Source organism: Rhineura floridana, chromosome 4 (assembly GCF_030035675.1).
Source record: "Rhineura floridana isolate rRhiFlo1 chromosome 4, rRhiFlo1.hap2, whole genome shotgun sequence".
Lineage (NCBI taxonomy): Eukaryota > Metazoa > Chordata > Lepidosauria > Squamata > Rhineuridae > Rhineura > Rhineura floridana.
The window spans coordinates 163882662-163900157 of NC_084483.1; the positions used below are offsets into that span (position 1 = coordinate 163882662).

General features: G+C 41.0%; 1 protein-coding gene across 9 annotated transcripts in view; it reads left to right on the plus strand.

Moving 5' to 3' along the window:
- LIN9 (lin-9 DREAM MuvB core complex component) overlaps positions 1-17496 on the plus strand; it is a 55814-nt gene that overhangs the window by 1762 nt on the left and 36556 nt on the right. For 4 of the 9 annotated variants that reach the window (XM_061625030.1, XM_061625031.1, XM_061625032.1 and 1 more), the window contains exons 2-3: positions 7093-7125; positions 10614-10708. The exons of 1 other annotated variant lie outside the window; for it this stretch is intronic. In XM_061625030.1, the coding sequence (XP_061481014.1) occupies positions 7093-7125; positions 10614-10708 (128 nt within the window). The remainder of the gene's footprint in view (positions 1-7092; positions 7126-10613; positions 10709-17496) is intronic. 4 more of the 9 variants (XM_061625027.1, XM_061625026.1, XM_061625025.1 and 1 more) reach the window with 2 other exon arrangements.

The following is a 17496-nucleotide window of genomic DNA, read 5'->3' on the forward strand; positions in this document are numbered from 1 at the left end:
TGCAAAGGTGCATCAATATGGATGCTCTGCATCAACAGCTGAACAAACCTGTGGATTTCCACTAGCCCAGTCCAAATAAATATATCACGTAAAATGAATATAGTTTATATGATTTAATTTACCTAATCTATTCAGTTGGGAGTGTAGTTGATCTAGAATTTTTACTTTTATTCTAATGCAAACAGTGCTGATTTGACCCAGTTATCCAATCCTTATTTATAATGTAATAGCTTTCTGTGAAATTTCAGCATCCCACTCTCCTTTAGCTTCAAAAAGTGAGGTGCTTATCCAGTTGGATAAACTTTTGTCTACTACTTTTAAACCCTGACTCTAAAAATATTTACTTGGAAAGACGTCCCACTCATTTATCCTTCTGTAAACCACTTTGAGGTTTTTTACAATAAAGTGGTATAAACGTAAATAAATAATAAATTTAATGAAACTTACCATCAAGAAAGTGGAGTAAGAGCATAATCTGGTATTCTGATTCTGTAGTGCTGGCAAAGAATGACTGCTGTTCCAGCACTTGCAGCGTTATATAATAATTGTTACTATTGTCCTAACTGGCTTCATCTGGGTCTGTGCTAGATTGGTGTATGGACCATCTGTTCAGCATGCGTCCAACTTACTGCTCTTTCTCTTTTCCCTTCCATTTGTGGTCTGTGGAAGTCCAGGTGTACTGTATTGTGTTGCATTATAAACTGGGGCTAATAGAGCTGTGGGTCTTGGGATGTGTGGCTAATATTTTCTAGTTATATCATTATACAGGCCAGAGGTGGAGGGAAAATCACTGTTGACATTAATAAGATTTTGCTTAGTGTCATCACTGCCCTTTTCTGCTTCTGCTACCCACCTTCTCTACTAAGATTTGGCTCACGGAATGCCTAGGACTGCATTTTTGTGCTACTGAAGCACACTGTCTTGAAGTGCTACACTTGAAATTTACTGATGCATCACCACAATCTGCAACACTCCTGTAGAATTGCATCCAATACACCTGATCCTATTCATCTGTACCGTTGCATAGGCAACCATACTTTGGGCTGTTGAACAGTTTGTATGAACCTTTTTATTTTGTTAGTTAAAGCAACTTTGGCAACTTAGCAAATCTTTCTCTAAAAGCATAGATGCACATTTAGAAAAGTATCAGTTTTCTTTTAATATCTAATAAATGTATGGCTTGCTTCTGGGCCTACTTGAAGATGCCAATTTTCATTCATCTAAGTAGTCCACGAAGATGCTCGCAAATCACTGTTAAGCATCAGAATAGGTAGAAACATCGGCATAGTAATCTCTTACTTTTGTCCTTCAGTCACTTTCACATGATTTCTTACTCTGTATTTCTGTCTATTCTGAGAACTGCAGCGGTGACATAAAACTTTTTAAAGCATTTTCATTTATTGTAATTTAGGAGGCATTGGGAAATGTGTCTGATGGAGCCTTCAATTATCAGAGCTTTGAAGACCATTTTCATATATATGTATGCCAGCACAGGATGTTTATAAGTATTGTCATGGCCATCTGTTAAGAAGGAATAACTTTAAATGTTTTTGTTATACTAAAATCACAGACCAGAAACTACCTTGCAGAATGACCTTAGCAGTTTGTGTTTTCTTCTTACAGTGGGTGATATCTAGTTAAGTCATACTCATAGCAGACCCACGGAAATCAGTGGATTGAAGTGCATTCAGTGGACCTACTCTAAGTATGACTAATATTGGATATCACCCAATAGTTTCTGAACATGTTTTTCTATCTGTCTATCTATCTGTCTAATCAACTTTATATCCCCCTTCCTCCCAGAAGGAGCCCAGTAGATAGTAACCTCAAATCTTACAAATTTCCTGTACAAAACATCCAAACAGCTAGAACTTCTTACTTCCAAATCTTCTACAAATATTATAACTTGAAACAATGATATTAAGCTTCGTCTCTGCCATGTGCTTGCATTTCTGGCCTTCTGCCTTGTCACAGATATCTATTATTTTAAAGTGTTTTAAATGTATGTATTATTTTACGGTTTTCTTACTTGCTGAGCATTTTGCTCTGTGTAAATATTTACGCTTTATATACTATATATTCAAAGCACACTGTGGAATGGAAAATAAATAACATAGTTTTGCTAGTTCTCATTTGGCTGTTTTCATTCTTATGTAGTAAATTAGGGCAGCCTATAGTAAATTAGAGCTGGTATAGCACAGTGGGGAGGAGAGTCTGGCTGGGAGTCCAGTCTGTGAGTTCAAATCCCCGCTCATGTATCCTGGGTGTCAAGGGCCAGCTAAAGATCACCCCCACAGTGAGTGGCTCAGGGGTTAAGTGCCCTGCCACCTGTGCAGCCATGGGCAAGCTGCATAGTCCCAAGGAGCCCAGTTGGCCCCCAGCTGGCAGTTGTGGACAAGGAAAGGCTTGTGCAGCTGTGGCAAGCTGAGCAGGCCCTAGCCAGCTGGACAGGACTAGCCTCAGAGGGAGGCAATGGTAAACCCCGTCTGAATACCGCTTACCATGAAAACCCTATTCATAGAGTAGCCATAAGTCGGGATCGACTTGAAGGCAGTCCATTCATTTTCAAATATCCTTAATATTTTCCCTTGCATGAAATTTGTTACTCAGCTAGAACTGGTCCTAATGAAGATCTTAATTCATATCAGAGAAAACTGGTTTGAAGGAGGGACGAAGACAGAACCTAAGCTTATTTTAGAGGTGAAGCAGATGCTTTCCTTTTGTATTCTCTTCTCTGCCACAAAAAACTGACCTCAGTTTATAAATAAATTCATTAAGGCTACATCATTTCAGTCTACAAGTCTATGTTATTGCAAGTCTACATTATACGAGTCTATCAGTCTACATTATTTCAGTCTTAGACAAGGCTTGAACCATTTCAAGTCTCTAATAATGCAAAGTATTTGTTATGTCATTTTTAATGCTGGCAGCTGGTGCCTATGTATTGAAAATACTTTGTTGAGATTGTAGTAATGAAGTAGTGGAAAAGAGGGTTACCACTTTAACACATCTACCACTGTAGAATATTACTAGAATATTATTGCTCTGTTGCATTCTGCTGAAAGCTTGTTTTCACTTTTTGGCTTCCTATAACTTTACAGTTAGGAGGATTCAGTTTGTTTAGTTTTTAAATAGATTTAAAATCCAGACTGATAGTCTAGATGTGTGCAGATTTGATCCTGGTTTTCATTCCATAATCCATGATATACTGCAAATCAGGAAGTAACTAAGGGTATTCGATAAAAGGTACAGGGAGTGGGCAAGCACAAGCCTTGTTGCTGTGTAGCATCAAGTCATGATTTGGCATTATAATATGTGTGAACTAACCCCAGCACTGCAGTGCTTCTGGGACTGTATCCAGTTGGTGTCCCTCCACTGACAGAAGGCTTGTTGATCCAATGGAGACTTCTGTTAGTGGGCTAGGGATTGAGGTGATTTTTGGAGATTCCCCTTTCAGCCCCATACCTGCCCAAATCTGTTCCAAAGAGTTGGGGGGACCTTTTAGTACAGCATGGGAGATGGTGTGGAGTCTGCAGGGAGAATTCATCATCACTTGATTTGTATGCCACCTTTCCATAAAAAATTGCATTCAAAGTGGCTTATAACAATGAGAACAGCAATATATCATAAAATTATCAATCACAAGAGCAGTGTCATGAAACAGGAACGTAATTGCGAATGTAACAGCATACAGCAAAACAACATTTCAGTACTATAAATGCAGTAACAGTACACTTCCTGGCAGTAGCGGAAACAAAAAGGAAGTTTGAACAGTTTCACCTGGGTCCTAGGTGTTCTGGCCACTGATTCTACATCCAGTATAAATTAACCAAGAATCAAGTCAGTCTGATCAAATATCAAGGACTCAGTTTCACCAAAAGATCACTGTCCCTTTGGCATCACCACTCAAGCAACATTAAGGCTTTCAAAGGTCAGGAATGGGTAGCTAGAAACACTCCTCTCATGATTATACTTGCTAAATTGTCAAAGATCACCTTGATACCTGCTCTGCTGATGATAGCTTCTGTTGGATCAAAGAACCTTCCATTACCCTGTCCAGACAGCGACTGGTTTGGAGTGTCTTCATCTTGTGCTGGGCCAAGGAGACAGATTGGGAATACTATTGGTGTACCGCCCACCTTGCTGCCCAATGGCTTCCCTAGCTGAGCTGACGGAGATAGTGTTGGAGGTATTGTTGAGATCCCCCAGACTTGTGGTACTGAGGGATGTCAACATTCATGCCGAGGCTGTCTTGTTCGGGGCAGCTCAGGACTTCATGGCCTCCATGACAACCATGGGGCTGTCTCAAGTTGCTACTGGCCCGACGCATGTATCAGGACATACTCTTGATTTGATCTTCGCCACTGGTCATGGAGATGGTGATCTGAGGGTGGGGTATTTTTCATCTACTCCATTGTCATGGACAGATCACCGCTTGCTGAGCTTTAGACTCACGGCAACCCTTTCCCTCTGCAGAGGTGGGGGACCTATTAAGTTGGTCCGCTCCCGGAGGCTTATGGATCCTGTTGCTTTCCAGAGCGCTCTGGGAGTTTTTCCGGCTGATAGCACTGGCGCTCCTGTCAAGGCCATGGTCGATCTGTGGAATGCGGAGATGACCCGGGCCATTGACATGATCGCTCCCGCGCGCCCCCTTCGGTGCAGAACTCAAACAGCACCGTGGTATACCCCGGAGCTGAGAGTGATGAAGCAAGAGAGAAGGAGGCTAGAGTGCAGGTGGATGTAGTCATTCTTTGGTGAGTGCTTCCACTAAGTTGTATGTAAAAGCGGTTAGGGTGGCAAAAAAGTCATATTTTGCTGCCACCATTAGATCATCTCTTTGCCGCCCAGCGGAGCTTTTTAGGGTGGTATGAGGGCTTTTACATTCTGGCCCTCCTGATACTAAGGAAACATCGGAAGCTCGCTGCAACGAATTTGCAGAGCACTTCCAGGATAAGATTGCTTGCATCCGTCGGGACTTAGACTCTGATGTTATGACAGATGACTCCATTGAAGTGTCCAGAGCGCGGTCTTGTCCTTCATTGTTGGATGAGTTTCAGTTGGTGCAGCTCGAGGAAGTGGACAAGGTGCTTGGAATGGTGCGGGCGACCACGTCTGCCCTTGATCCTTGCCCATCTTGGCTGGTGAAGGCCAGCAGGGCTGTAACCACCGGCTGGGCCAAAGAGGTGATAAACGCCTCCTTGAGAGAGGGAGTAGTCCCTGGTAGTCTCAAGGAGGCAGTAGTGAGACCTCTTCTAAAGAAACCTTCTTTGGACCCAGATATTTTGAACAACTATAGACCGGTGGCGAATGTCCCTTTTTTGGGCAAGGTCCTGGAGCGGGTGGTCGCCGGCCAGCTCCAGGCGCTCTTGGATGAAACCGATTATCTGGATCCGTTTCAATCCGGTTTTAGGCCTGGTTTTGGCACTGAAACAGCCTTGGTCGCCCTGTATGATGACCTTTGTCGGGAGAGGGACAGGGGGAGTGTGACCCTGTTGATTCTCCTTGATCTCTCAGTGGCGTTTGATACCATTGACCATGGTATCCTTCTGGGGAGGCTCGCGGAGTTGGGAGTTGGGGGCACTGCTTGGCAGTGGCTCTGCTCCTACTTAGCGGATCGTCGCCAGAAGGTGGTGCTTGGGGAACATTGCTCGACACCCTGGACTCTCCATTGTGGAGTCCCTCAGGGGTCGGTCTTGTCCCCCATGCTCTTTAACATCTACATGCAGCCTCTGGGTGCGGTCATCAGGAGTTTTGGAGTGCGTTGCCATCAGTACGCTGATGACACGCAACTCTGCTTCTCCTTTTCACCTTCTTCAGGTGAGGCTGTTGATGTGCTGAACCGTTGCCTAACCGCGATAATGGACTGGATGAGAGCTAATAAACTGAAACTTAATCCAGACAAGACTGAGACACTGTTGGTGAGCTCTTTACCTGCCCAGATGGTGGATGTTCATCCTGTTCTAGATGGGGTTACACTACCCTTGAAGGAACAGGTTCGTAGCTTGGGGGTCCTTTTTGACCCTTCCTTGTCGCTTGAGGCTCAAGTGGCTTCGGTGGCACGGAATGCGTTTTACCATCTTCGCTTAGTAGCCCAACTACGCCCCTATCTGGACAGTGACGATCTCGCCTCAGTTGTTCACGCTCTGGTAACCTCTAGACTGGACTACTGTAATGCGCTCTACGTAGGGCTGCCCTTGAAGACCGTTCGGAAACTTCAGCTAGTGCAAAATGCAGCAGCCAGGTTGTTAACGTGGACCCGCTGGTCTGCGCATATAACACCTGTCCTGGCCCGCCTGCACTGGCTGCCTATTTGTTTCCGAGCCAGATTCAAGGTGCTGGTTTTGACCTATAAAGCCTTACACGGTGTGGGACCACAATACCTTGTGGAACGCCTCTCCCGCTATGAACCTACCCGTTCACTTCGTTCAATATCCAAGGCCCTCCTCCGGGTACCAACTCATCAGGATGCCCGGAGGATTGTTATTAGATCTAGGGCCTTTTCTGTAGTGGCCCCCGAACTGTGGAACAGCCTACCTGTGGAGATACGCCTGGCGCCTTCGGTACTTTCTTTTAGGCGCCAGGTTAAGACCTGGCTATACTCCCAGGCATTTTAATGTTCAATGTGTTTCATTTAATTTTTTTTTTTGTTTAACTTGTTGCTGATTTTATTGTAATTTTATTGTAATATTGTATTTTAATCTTGTTTTGTTCACCGCCCAGAGAGCTATTCGCTATGGGCGGTTTAAAAATGAAATAAATAAATAAATAAATAAATAGTGAAGGCAATTGGATACAACACCTGGTATTTAGACTTTACACTTTAAACTTGACTTAGCTGTCATAGCTATACTTCTCTGATGAATACTTTGTTAGCATGCTGAAAATTTTTCATAGAGAATGTAGTCTTCTCAGAAGTACAGAATGATGCTTCCTGGGATGGAACCATAATAGTTGAACAGGTTTGAAACTTGGTTACATTTGTAAGACATTTTCCTATTAATGAATAACAATAAATTAGATATGAAGGCTGCAAGAACTGAACCCACTGTGAGAAATATTGTTGCCTTACTGGGTTTTTGTTATTTATTTCAGGTTCATCAGCAAAAGCACTGGTTAGTTTGAAAGGTAGGATATGCAGTTTACTTTTTAATTTGTTGCATTTGAGTAAATGTTCAGTCATGGTGTAAATGAATATCTACCAAGTACTTCATTCTTAAGTGGGCAAAGTCAGATCAACTGATAATACACTCACTGAGAATGGCATTGGGTTCAAAAAGATTCAGGGGAAGTTACAATCAGATGTATACATCATAATGGTGATATCCAACTAAGAGACACTCAGAATAGACCTACTGAAATCAGTAGACTATTGATTTCAATGGGTCAACTCTGGCTAACATTGGGTATCACCCAATAGGTGTACTTAATATATTGATTTATTCTGCTGTATGTGTTCAGTAAAACAATAAAAATTATCCTGCTCTTCTGTTAAAAGAAACATACAAACTAGCTAAGAAGAATCAAAATATATATAAAACCATCCAATAAGATAAAGCAATAATAAAATAAGCCAAAGAACAGAAATAATAACTAACAAAAACAGCAGAAGAATCACACAGTAGATTAACACAAAAAACCCACAAATTCTTTAAAAAAAATTAAGCTCATTAGAAGGCAAGGAGTGAGTTGTGTCTGCATTTCCTACACTTTATGGTTATGTGCAGTTTCTCTATACAGAAACATAGATGTGAACAAGGAAAAAATAGGGAAAGCAATAGGAGAAGGGGTTTCTGTCCTGCCTCCCCTGGGCTTGAATTGAAAAATTGGGATTTGGTGATGGGGGTGGGGTAAAAACTAATGAAATCTTTTCATCTTGGATCTAATAGATTTGCAACACTGCTAGTTGAATATAATATTATTTTAACACTGCTTTAAAAATGATTCTTAATATTTTGAAATCAAAATTCATTTTGCCAAAAAATTCTAGTTTATTTTATTTGTTTGTTTGTTTGTTTATTACATTTATATACTACCCCATAGCCAAAGCTCTCTGGGCGGTTTAAAAAATTAAAAACATTAAACATTAAAAACAAATATACAATTTTTAAAACCATACAAAGTTTAAAACCATGAAGCACAGATAAACCAGGTAAAAGACCTAGGGTCAGAGCTCAGCACATGCTGTTAGAATGCCTGGGAGAAAAGGAAAGTCTTGATCTGGCACTGAAAAGATAACAATGTTGGCACCAGGCCAACTTCATCTGGGAGATCATTCCATAATTTGGGGGCCACCACTGAAAGGGCCCTTTCCCTTATTGCCAGACTCCCAGATTCCCTTGGAGTAGGCACCCGGAGGAGGGCCTTGGATGTTGAGCGTAGTGTACGGGTGGGTTCGTGTCAGGAGAGGTGTTTCGTCAGGTATTGTGGTCCCAAACCGTGTAAGGCTTTATAGGTTAAAACCAGCACCTTGAATTGGGCTCGGAAACATACAGGCAGCCAATGCAAACAGGCCAGAATCGGTTTTATATGTTCGAACCATCTGGTCCCTGTTACCAATCTGGCCGCTGCATTTTGCACAAGCTACAGTTTCCAAACTGTCTTCAAAGGCAGCCCCATGTAGAGCGCATGGCAGTAATCTAATTTGGAGGTTACCAGAGCATGGACAACTGAAGCCAGGTTATCCCTGTCCAGATAGGGGCGCAGCTGGGCCACCAACCGAAGTTGGTAGAAGGCACTCCGTGCCACCGAGGCTACCTGAGCCTCAAATGACAGAGATGGTTCTAGGAGAACTCCCAAACTACGAACCTGCTCCTTCACGGGGAATGCAAGCGCATCCAGAACAGGTTGGACATCCACCATCCGGTCAGAAGAACCACCCACTAACAGCATATCAGTCTTGTCTAGATTGAGCCTCAGTTTATTAGTCCTCATCCAGTCCATTGTCGCTGCCAGGCACCGGTTCAATACATTGACAGCCTCACCTGAAGAAGATGAAAAGGAGAAATAGAGCTGTGTGTCATCAGCATACTGATGGCAGTGCACTCCAAAACTCTGACTGCACCCAACAGTTTCATGTAGATGTTGAACAGCATGGGGGACAGAACTGACCCCTGCGGAACCCCATACTGGAGAATCCATGGGGCAGAGCAATGTTCCCCAAACACCACCTTCTGAAATCGACCCACCAAGTAGGAGCGGAACCACTGCCATGTAGTCCCTCCCATTCCCAACTCAGCCAGTCATCCCAGAAGGATACAGTGGTTGATGGTATTGAAAGCTGCTGAGAGATCAAGGAGAATCAACAGAGTCGCACTCCCCCTGTCCTTCTCCTGACAAAGATCATCATACAGGGCGACCAAGGCTGTTTCCGTGCCAAAACCAGGACTGAAACCCGACTGAAATGGATTCAGATAATCGGCCTCATCCAAGAGGGTCTGGAGCTGCCTGCAACCACTCATTCAAGGACCTTGCCCAGGAATGGAATATTTGCCATCGGCCTATAGTTATTAAGATTTTCCAGGTTCAGGGAAGATTTCTTCAGGAGTGGTCTCACTACCGCCTCTTTCAGGGGGCCCGGGACCACTCCCTCTCACAAAGAGGCATTAATCACTTCCCTGGCCCAGCCGGCTAGTCCATCCCTGCTAGCTTTTATTAGCCAAGAAGGGCAAGGATCCAGTACAGAAGTGGTTGCATGAACCTGTCCAAGCACCTTGTCAGTGTCCTCAAGCTGTACCAACTAAAGCTCATCCAAGTTTCCTCACTCATACTCCAAAAAAAAAAAAAGATATGGGGAAGTGGAAACATTTTTCCCTGAGCCTTTAAAATTACTGGAAATTTTAATTCTAAACAGCTGTCTTGAGTGAAGAAGTCCCTAGGTGAAATCCTTTTTCAATACACTTTGATACAGTGAAATATCACCTCTAATGTAGAGGTGGTTTTATGTGGATGTTGGTGCCAAAACACACATCTTTTAAAAAGTCATGTCTTCCCATTCTCAGTCATGTATTACTTTCTCAGAGGTAGTCCAGGAGATAACCTATGTGTTCTACTTGGAACTAGAAAGCAAATCCAGGGTCCTGGGCACAAATGAAAACTCATACATTCTGGGAAGAAAACTGAAAAGGTGCAATATAACAACTAATTAAGGAACATAGTCCTTATTTCTTTTTATCTCTTTTTCTTCTCCCAGTCTAGAAATGACAACTGAAAATGCACCCTCACTGTAGTGTGAGGAGGAAGCTCAGATACTGGTTTTAAAAATGTAGTAAAACTGAAGAATGTCTTATTTGAATGCTGTGTATTCTGTTTATATTCCATTATGCTTCTATTTTTGTCCAGCTGCTCTGGCAAAAACGGCTTGAAAGATAAATCTGTTTTGAAAATGAAACATGACAATTTATAATTATTTACTTGCTGAAATCAATTCTTAGAATGGGAGTATACTTTTAAAATGAAACGTTAATATTTTATGATAATATAATTGTATTTTTTAAGTTGAGAATTAATAAACTTTTAGTTTCCGTTTGGAAGGGATTTTTAGAAATTATTATTCTATATTGATGTTACAAACATGGGAGGACTCATATTTTTGGTTTATAACTTATTCATAACAGAGGGAAGTTTATCAAATACATGGAATGAAAAATTCAGTTCCTTACAGAAAACACCCATTTGGAAAGGCAAAAATGCAGGAGCTACTGTAGAAATGGTAAGAAGCGACAATGACCCATGTTAGTGGTCTTCTAATTTTGTTGAATACCTCTGCCACTCTATATTTGCTTTCCTTTGGCCTTTTATATTGGGGGGGTAAACATTTTTCCTGGTTTCATAGGCACATAGTGCAATCACACTTTCAAAAACACCTATGAGACGCTGAAGTTTTCATATTTTTATTTATTTATTTATTTATTGTACTTATATACCGCCCCATAGCCGAAGCTGTCTGGGCGGTTTACAGTTACTTAAAACATTAAAGCAAATATACAAATTTAAAAACACATCTTTTAAAAACAATTTAAAACATACTAAAATGCCTGGAAGAAGTCTTGACCTGGCACCGAAAAGATAACAGTGTTGGCACCAAGCGCACCTCGTCAGGCAGATCATTCCATAATTTGGGGGCCACCACTGAGAAGGCCCTCTCCCTTGTTGCCAGCCTCCCAGCTTTCCTCGGAGTAGGCACCTGGAGGAGGGCCTTGGATGTTGAGCATAGTGTACGGGTGGGTTCGTATCGGGAGAGGCGTTCCATCAGGTATTGTGGTCGCAAGCCGTGTAAGGCTTTATAGGTCAAAACCAGCACCTTGAATCGAGCTCAGAAACATACAGGCAGCCTATTTTTAATTAAAAGGAAGACACGAATCCTGTGCACACTTTTTTGAAAGTACACCTTTTGTAAATTAAGTGGCTCAGGTTGAGAGGTGGTAGTTCACTTAAGACCACTGTGTAAGACAATCTTGCAAATTCATGACTGATTACATTTGATCTGGGGACTCCCTAGCCCATGAATTTCACCATTATACTGTACTGTGGTGTACTATACTATACACTATGCAACATTACACCAATTTGTTGGAACTCCTGGGGTAAACAGCTTCAAAGCGCCAACTGAGGAAGCCATTGTGTTCCTCTTGTTGCTAGTTTCGTGGAACCAGTGAGCTGCATGGCTTCCTGCAACTGCTCCTACTAAGCTGCTGTATCTAGGATCTCCCAGTTAGCAGCGCAATGACACTTTCAACAGAAGCTACTGAGTGTTTTTTTCCTGCCTGCTCCATAGAGTCAAGAGAAGGAAGAGCAGCCACCTTTGTGAATTATTGCTAGTCCACTTGTGTAAATTTCAGAGTGTCTGAATGTTATTCAGTCCAATGAAGCCACTGAAGATATAAGTGCCAGGAGTATGCTGGTGTGGCTCATCACAAAATAATAAACTAAAGGAAGAGGTCCTTCAATAGAACATGCAAAATAACCAAGTAATGGACCAAAAAATAACAGATAAATGATGAAGCAAGTCCACGTTTCCATAGTGATTTGGACATCCTTTGCAGGACTTGCTGGAGTTCCTAGGACTCCAGCAATCTACCAAGATAGGAAAAACTCCAAGATGAAGTAGCCAGGAAGGTGAGGCAGGCAAACAAGCAGAGATGGAGAGCCAGACAAACAAGAAATGTCCTGGAGGTATCAACCAGCAACTCTACCATCTCATGCAAAAAGAGTATGTCAGTCGCCCAGAAGGCTTGCTGAATAGTTGTATCAGTCAATTAAGCAGCCAATGACACTGCATCCATAATTTTTAGTAGTGATTCCTAGGCACTATTATTTACTAGGGGTGTGCTAGAATTCTGCCCAATTCAGATTTGGTATTGAATTTTCCATTAATTCACTTACTTGTTATTACGCGTTGGATTTTTATGTAGCGTTTTTCCATGGTTATTTTTGAAAATGGATATTTTCTTTTAAAAAACCACCCTCTAAAATATAGGTATTAAGAATGATAATTTTATCAATATTTCCTTTCAAAATATATTTGTTAAGTACCTTCAAGTCGATTACGACTTATGGCGACCCTATGAATTAGCGACCTCCAATAGCATCTGTTATAAACCACCCTGTTCAGATCTTGTAAGTTCAGGTCTGTGGCTTCCTTTACGGAATTAATCTATCTCTTGTTTGGCCTTCCTCTTTTTCTACTCCTTTCTATTTTTCCCAGCATTATTGTCTTTTCTAGTGAATCATGTCTTCTTGTTATGTGTCCAAAGCATGATAACCTCAGTTTCATCATGTTAGCTTCTAGTAATAGTTCTGATTTAATTTGTTCTAACACCCAATTATTTGTCTTTTTTCTGGTCCATGGTATCCCTAAAGTTCTCCTCCCAACAGCACATTTCAAATAAGTTTATTTTTCTCTTACCCGCTTTTTTCACTGTCCAACTTTCACATCCATACATAGAGATAGGGAATACCATGGTCAAATGATCCTGACTTTAGTGTTCAGTGATACATCTTTGCATTTGAGGAACTTTTCTAGTTCTCTCACAGCTCCCCTCCCCCGTCCTAGCCTTCTTTTGATTTCTTGACTATTGTCTCTATTTTGGTTAATGACTGTGCCAAGGTATTGATAATCCTTGACTAGTTCAATGTCCTCATCGTCAACTTTGTTGTTGTTATGTGCCTTCAAGTCGACTACGACTTATGACAACCCTATGAATCAGTGACCTCCAAGAGTGTCTGTCATGAACCACCCTGTTCAGATCTTGTAAGTTCAGGTCTGTGGCTTCCTTGATGGAATCAATCCATCTCTTGTTTAGCCTTCCTCTTTTTCTACTCCCTTCTGTTTTTCCCAGCATTATTATATTTTCTAATGAATCATGTCTTCTCCTGATGTGTGCAAAGTATGATAACCTCAGTTTCATCATTTTACCTTCTAGTGATAGTTCTGGTTTAATTTGTTCTAACACCCAATTAGTTGTCTTTTTCGCAGTCCATGGTATCCGCAAAGCTCTCCTCCAGCACCACATTTCAAATGAGATGATTTTTTTCTTATCCGCTTTTTTAACTGTCCAACTTTCACATCCATACATTTGTTTGTTGTTATGTGCCTCCAAGTCGACTACAACTTATGGCGACCCTATGAATCAGTGACCTCCAAGAGCATCTGTCATGAACCACCCTGTTCAGATCTTGTAAGTTCAGGTCTTTGGCTTCCTTTATGGAATCAATCCATCTCTTGTTTGGCCTTCCTCTTTTTCTACTCCCTACTGTTTTTCCAAGCATTATTATCTTTTCTAAAGAATCATGTCTTCTCATTATGTGTCCAAAGTATGATAACCTCAGTTTCATCATTTTAGCTTCTAGTGATAGTTCTGGTTTAATTTGTTCTAACACCCAATTATTTGTCTTTTTTGCAGTCCATGGTATCCGCAAAGCTCTTCTCCAACACCACATTTCATATCCATACATAGAGATCGGAAATACCATGGTCTGAATGATCCTGACTTTAGTGTTCAGTGATACATCTTTGCATTTGAGGACTTTTTCTAGTACTCTCACCGCTGCTCTCCCCAGTCCTAGCCGCCTTCTGATTTCTTGACTATTGTCTCCATTTTGGTTAATGACTGTGCCAAGGTATTCATAATCCTTGACAAGTTCAATGTCCTCATTGTCAACTTTAAAGTTACATAAATCTTCTGTTGTCATCACTTTAGTCTTTTTGATGTTCAGCTGTAGTCCTGCGTTTGTGCTTTCCTCTTTAACTTTCATCAGCATTCGTTTCAAATCATTACTCGTTTCTGCTAGTAGTATGGTATCGTCTGCATATCTTAAATTATTAACATTTCTCCCTCCAATTTTCACACCTCCTTCATCTTGGTCCAATCCCGCTTTCCGTATGATATGTTTTGCGTATAGATTAAACAAATAGGGTGATAAAATACAGCCCTGTCTCACACCCTTTCCGAAGGGTAACCAATCGGTTTCTCCATATCCTTACAGTAGCCTCTTGTCCAGAGTATAGGTTGCGCATCAGGACAATCAAATGCTTCCAGTCTGTGGGCCATTCTTTAGTTTTCCATATTTGTTGACATATTTTTGTCAAAATTTGGACAGATTCAGCCTCAGTAGCTTGTAGCAACTCTATTGGTATGCCATTTATTCCTGGTGATTTGATTTTTCCAAGTATTTTAAGAGCAGCTTTCACCTCACATTCTAAAATTTCTGGTTCTTCATCATACGGTTCCTCCGTGAATGAATCTGTCCTCCTGGCATCTCTTTTATAGAGTTCTTCAGTGTATTGCTTCCATCTTCCTTTTATTTCATCTCGGTCAGTCATTGTGTTCCCCTGTGGATTATTCAACATCCCTACTCTTGGTTTAAATTTCCCTTTCATTTCTCTAATCTTTTGGAATAGGGCTCTTGTTCTTCCCATTTTGTTGTCCTTTTCTATTTCTATACAATAACTATTGTAATAGTTTTCTTTGTCCCTATGTACTAGTCGCTGTATTGTTGCATTTAGGGTTCTAACCGTGTTTCTATCTCCTTTTGCTTTTGCTTTCCTTCTCTTTTTAACCATTTTAAGAGTTTCTTCAGTCATCCATTGAGGTCTTTCTTTCTTTTTAACTAGAGGTATTGTCTTTTTTCATTCTTCCCTGATAACCTCTCTGACTTCACTCCATAGTTCTTCTGGTTCTCTGTCAACTAAGTTTAAAGCCTCAAACCTGTTCCTTATTTGAACTTTATATTCTTCTGGGATGTTATCTACATAAATCTTCTGTTGTCATTACTTTAGTATTTTTGACTTTCAGCTGTAGTCCTGCTTTTGTGCTTTCCTCTTTAACTTTCATCAGCATTCGTTTCAAATCATTACTGGTTTCTGCTAGTTGTATGGTATCACCTGCATATCTTAAATTATTGATATTTCTCCCTCCAATTTTCACCCCTCCTTCATCTTGGTCCAATCTCACTTTCCGTATTACATGTTCTGCATACAGATTAAACAAATAGGGTAATAAAATACACCCTTGTCTTACACCCTTTCCAATGGGGAACCAATCGCTTTCTCCATATTCTGTCCTTACAGTAGCCTCTTGTCCAGAGTATAGGTTGTGCATTAGGACAGTCAGATGCTGTGGCACCCCCATTTCTTTTAAGGTATTTCATAGTTTTTCATGATCTACACAATCAAAAGCTTTACTGTAATCTATAAAGCACAGTATGATTTTCTTCTGAAATTCCTTGCTCCATTCCATTATCCAATGTATGTTTGCGATATGATCTCTGGTACCTCTTGCTTTTCTCAACCCAGCTTGGACATCTGGCATTTCTCACTGCATGTATGGTAAGAGCCTTTGTAGAATCTAGAGCATTACTTGCATGGGATATTAAGGCAATCGTTCGATAATTACTGCATTCCCTGGGATCCCCTTTCTTTGGAATTGGGATTTATATTGAACTCTTCCAGTCTGTGGGCCATTGTTTAGTTTTCCATATTTCTTGACAGATTTTTGTCAAAATGTGGACAAATTCAGTCTCAGTAACTTGTAGCAACTCTATTGGTATGCCATCAGTTCCTGGTGATTTGTTTCTTCCAAGTATTTTAAGAGCAGCTTTCACCTCACATTTTAAAATTTCTGGTTATTCATCACACGGTTCCTTCGTGATCTCTTTTGTAGAGTTCTTCAGCGTATTGCTTCCATCTTCCTTTTATTTCATCTCGGTCAGTCAGTGTGTTCCCCTGTGGATTATTCAACATCCCTACCCTTGGTTTAAATTTCCTTTTAATTTCTCTAATCTTTTGGAATAGGGCTGTATGGAATGGAACCAGTTACCTAGAGAGGTAGTGGGCTCTCCAACACTGGAGGCATTCAAGAGGCAGCTGGACAGCCATCTGTCGGGAATGCTTTGATTTGGATTCCTGCATTGAGCAGGGGGTTGTACTTGCTGGCCTTATAAGCCCCTTCCAACTCCACTAGTCTATGATTCTTGTTCCACCTTTTTATGGTCCTCTTCTATTTCTGTACAATAACTATTATAATCTCTTTGTCCCTATGTACGTGTCGCTGTACTACTGCATTTACAGTTCTGTGTTTCTATCTCCTTTTGCTTTATAAGGAACAGATTTGAGGCTTTAAACTTAGTTGACAGAGAACCAGAAGAACTATGGCGTGAAGTCAGAGACATTATCAGGGAAAAATGCAAAAAGACAATACCTCTAATTAAAAAGAGAGAAAGACCTCAATGGATGACTGAAGAAACTCTTAAAATGGTTAAAGAGAGAAGGAAAGCAAAAGCAAAAAGAGGAACATGGTCAAAACCCTAAATGCAACAATACAGCGACTAGTACATAGGGACAAAGAGAACAATTACAATAGTTATTGTATAGAAATAGAAGACAACAACAAAAAGGGTAGAACAAGAGCCCCATTCCAAAAGATGAGAGAAATGAAAGGGAAATTTAAACCAAGAGTAGGGATGTTGAATAATCAATAGGGGAACACGCTGACTGACCGAGATGAAATAAAAGGAAGATGGAAGCAATACGCTGAAGAACTTGATGCCAGGATGACAGATTCATTCATGGAGGAACCATATGATGAAGAACCAGAAATGTTAGAATGTGAGGTGAAAGCTGCTCTTATAAGACTTGGAAGAAACAAATCACCAGGAATAGATGGCATACCAATAGAGTTGCTACAAGTTACTGAGACTGAATTTGTCCAAATTTTGACAAAAATCTGTCAAGAAATATGGAAAACTAAACAGTGGCCCACAGACTGGAAGCATTCAATATATATCCCAATTCCAAAGAAAGGGGATCCCAGGGAATGCAGTAATTATCAAACGATTGCCTTAATATCCCATGCAAGTAAAGTAATGCTCAAGATTCTACAACAAAGGCTCTTACCATATATGGAGCGAGAAATGCCAGACCGTCCAAGCTGGGTTTAGAAAAGGAAGAGGCACCAGAGATCATATCGCAAACATGTTGGATAATGGAACGGAGCAAGG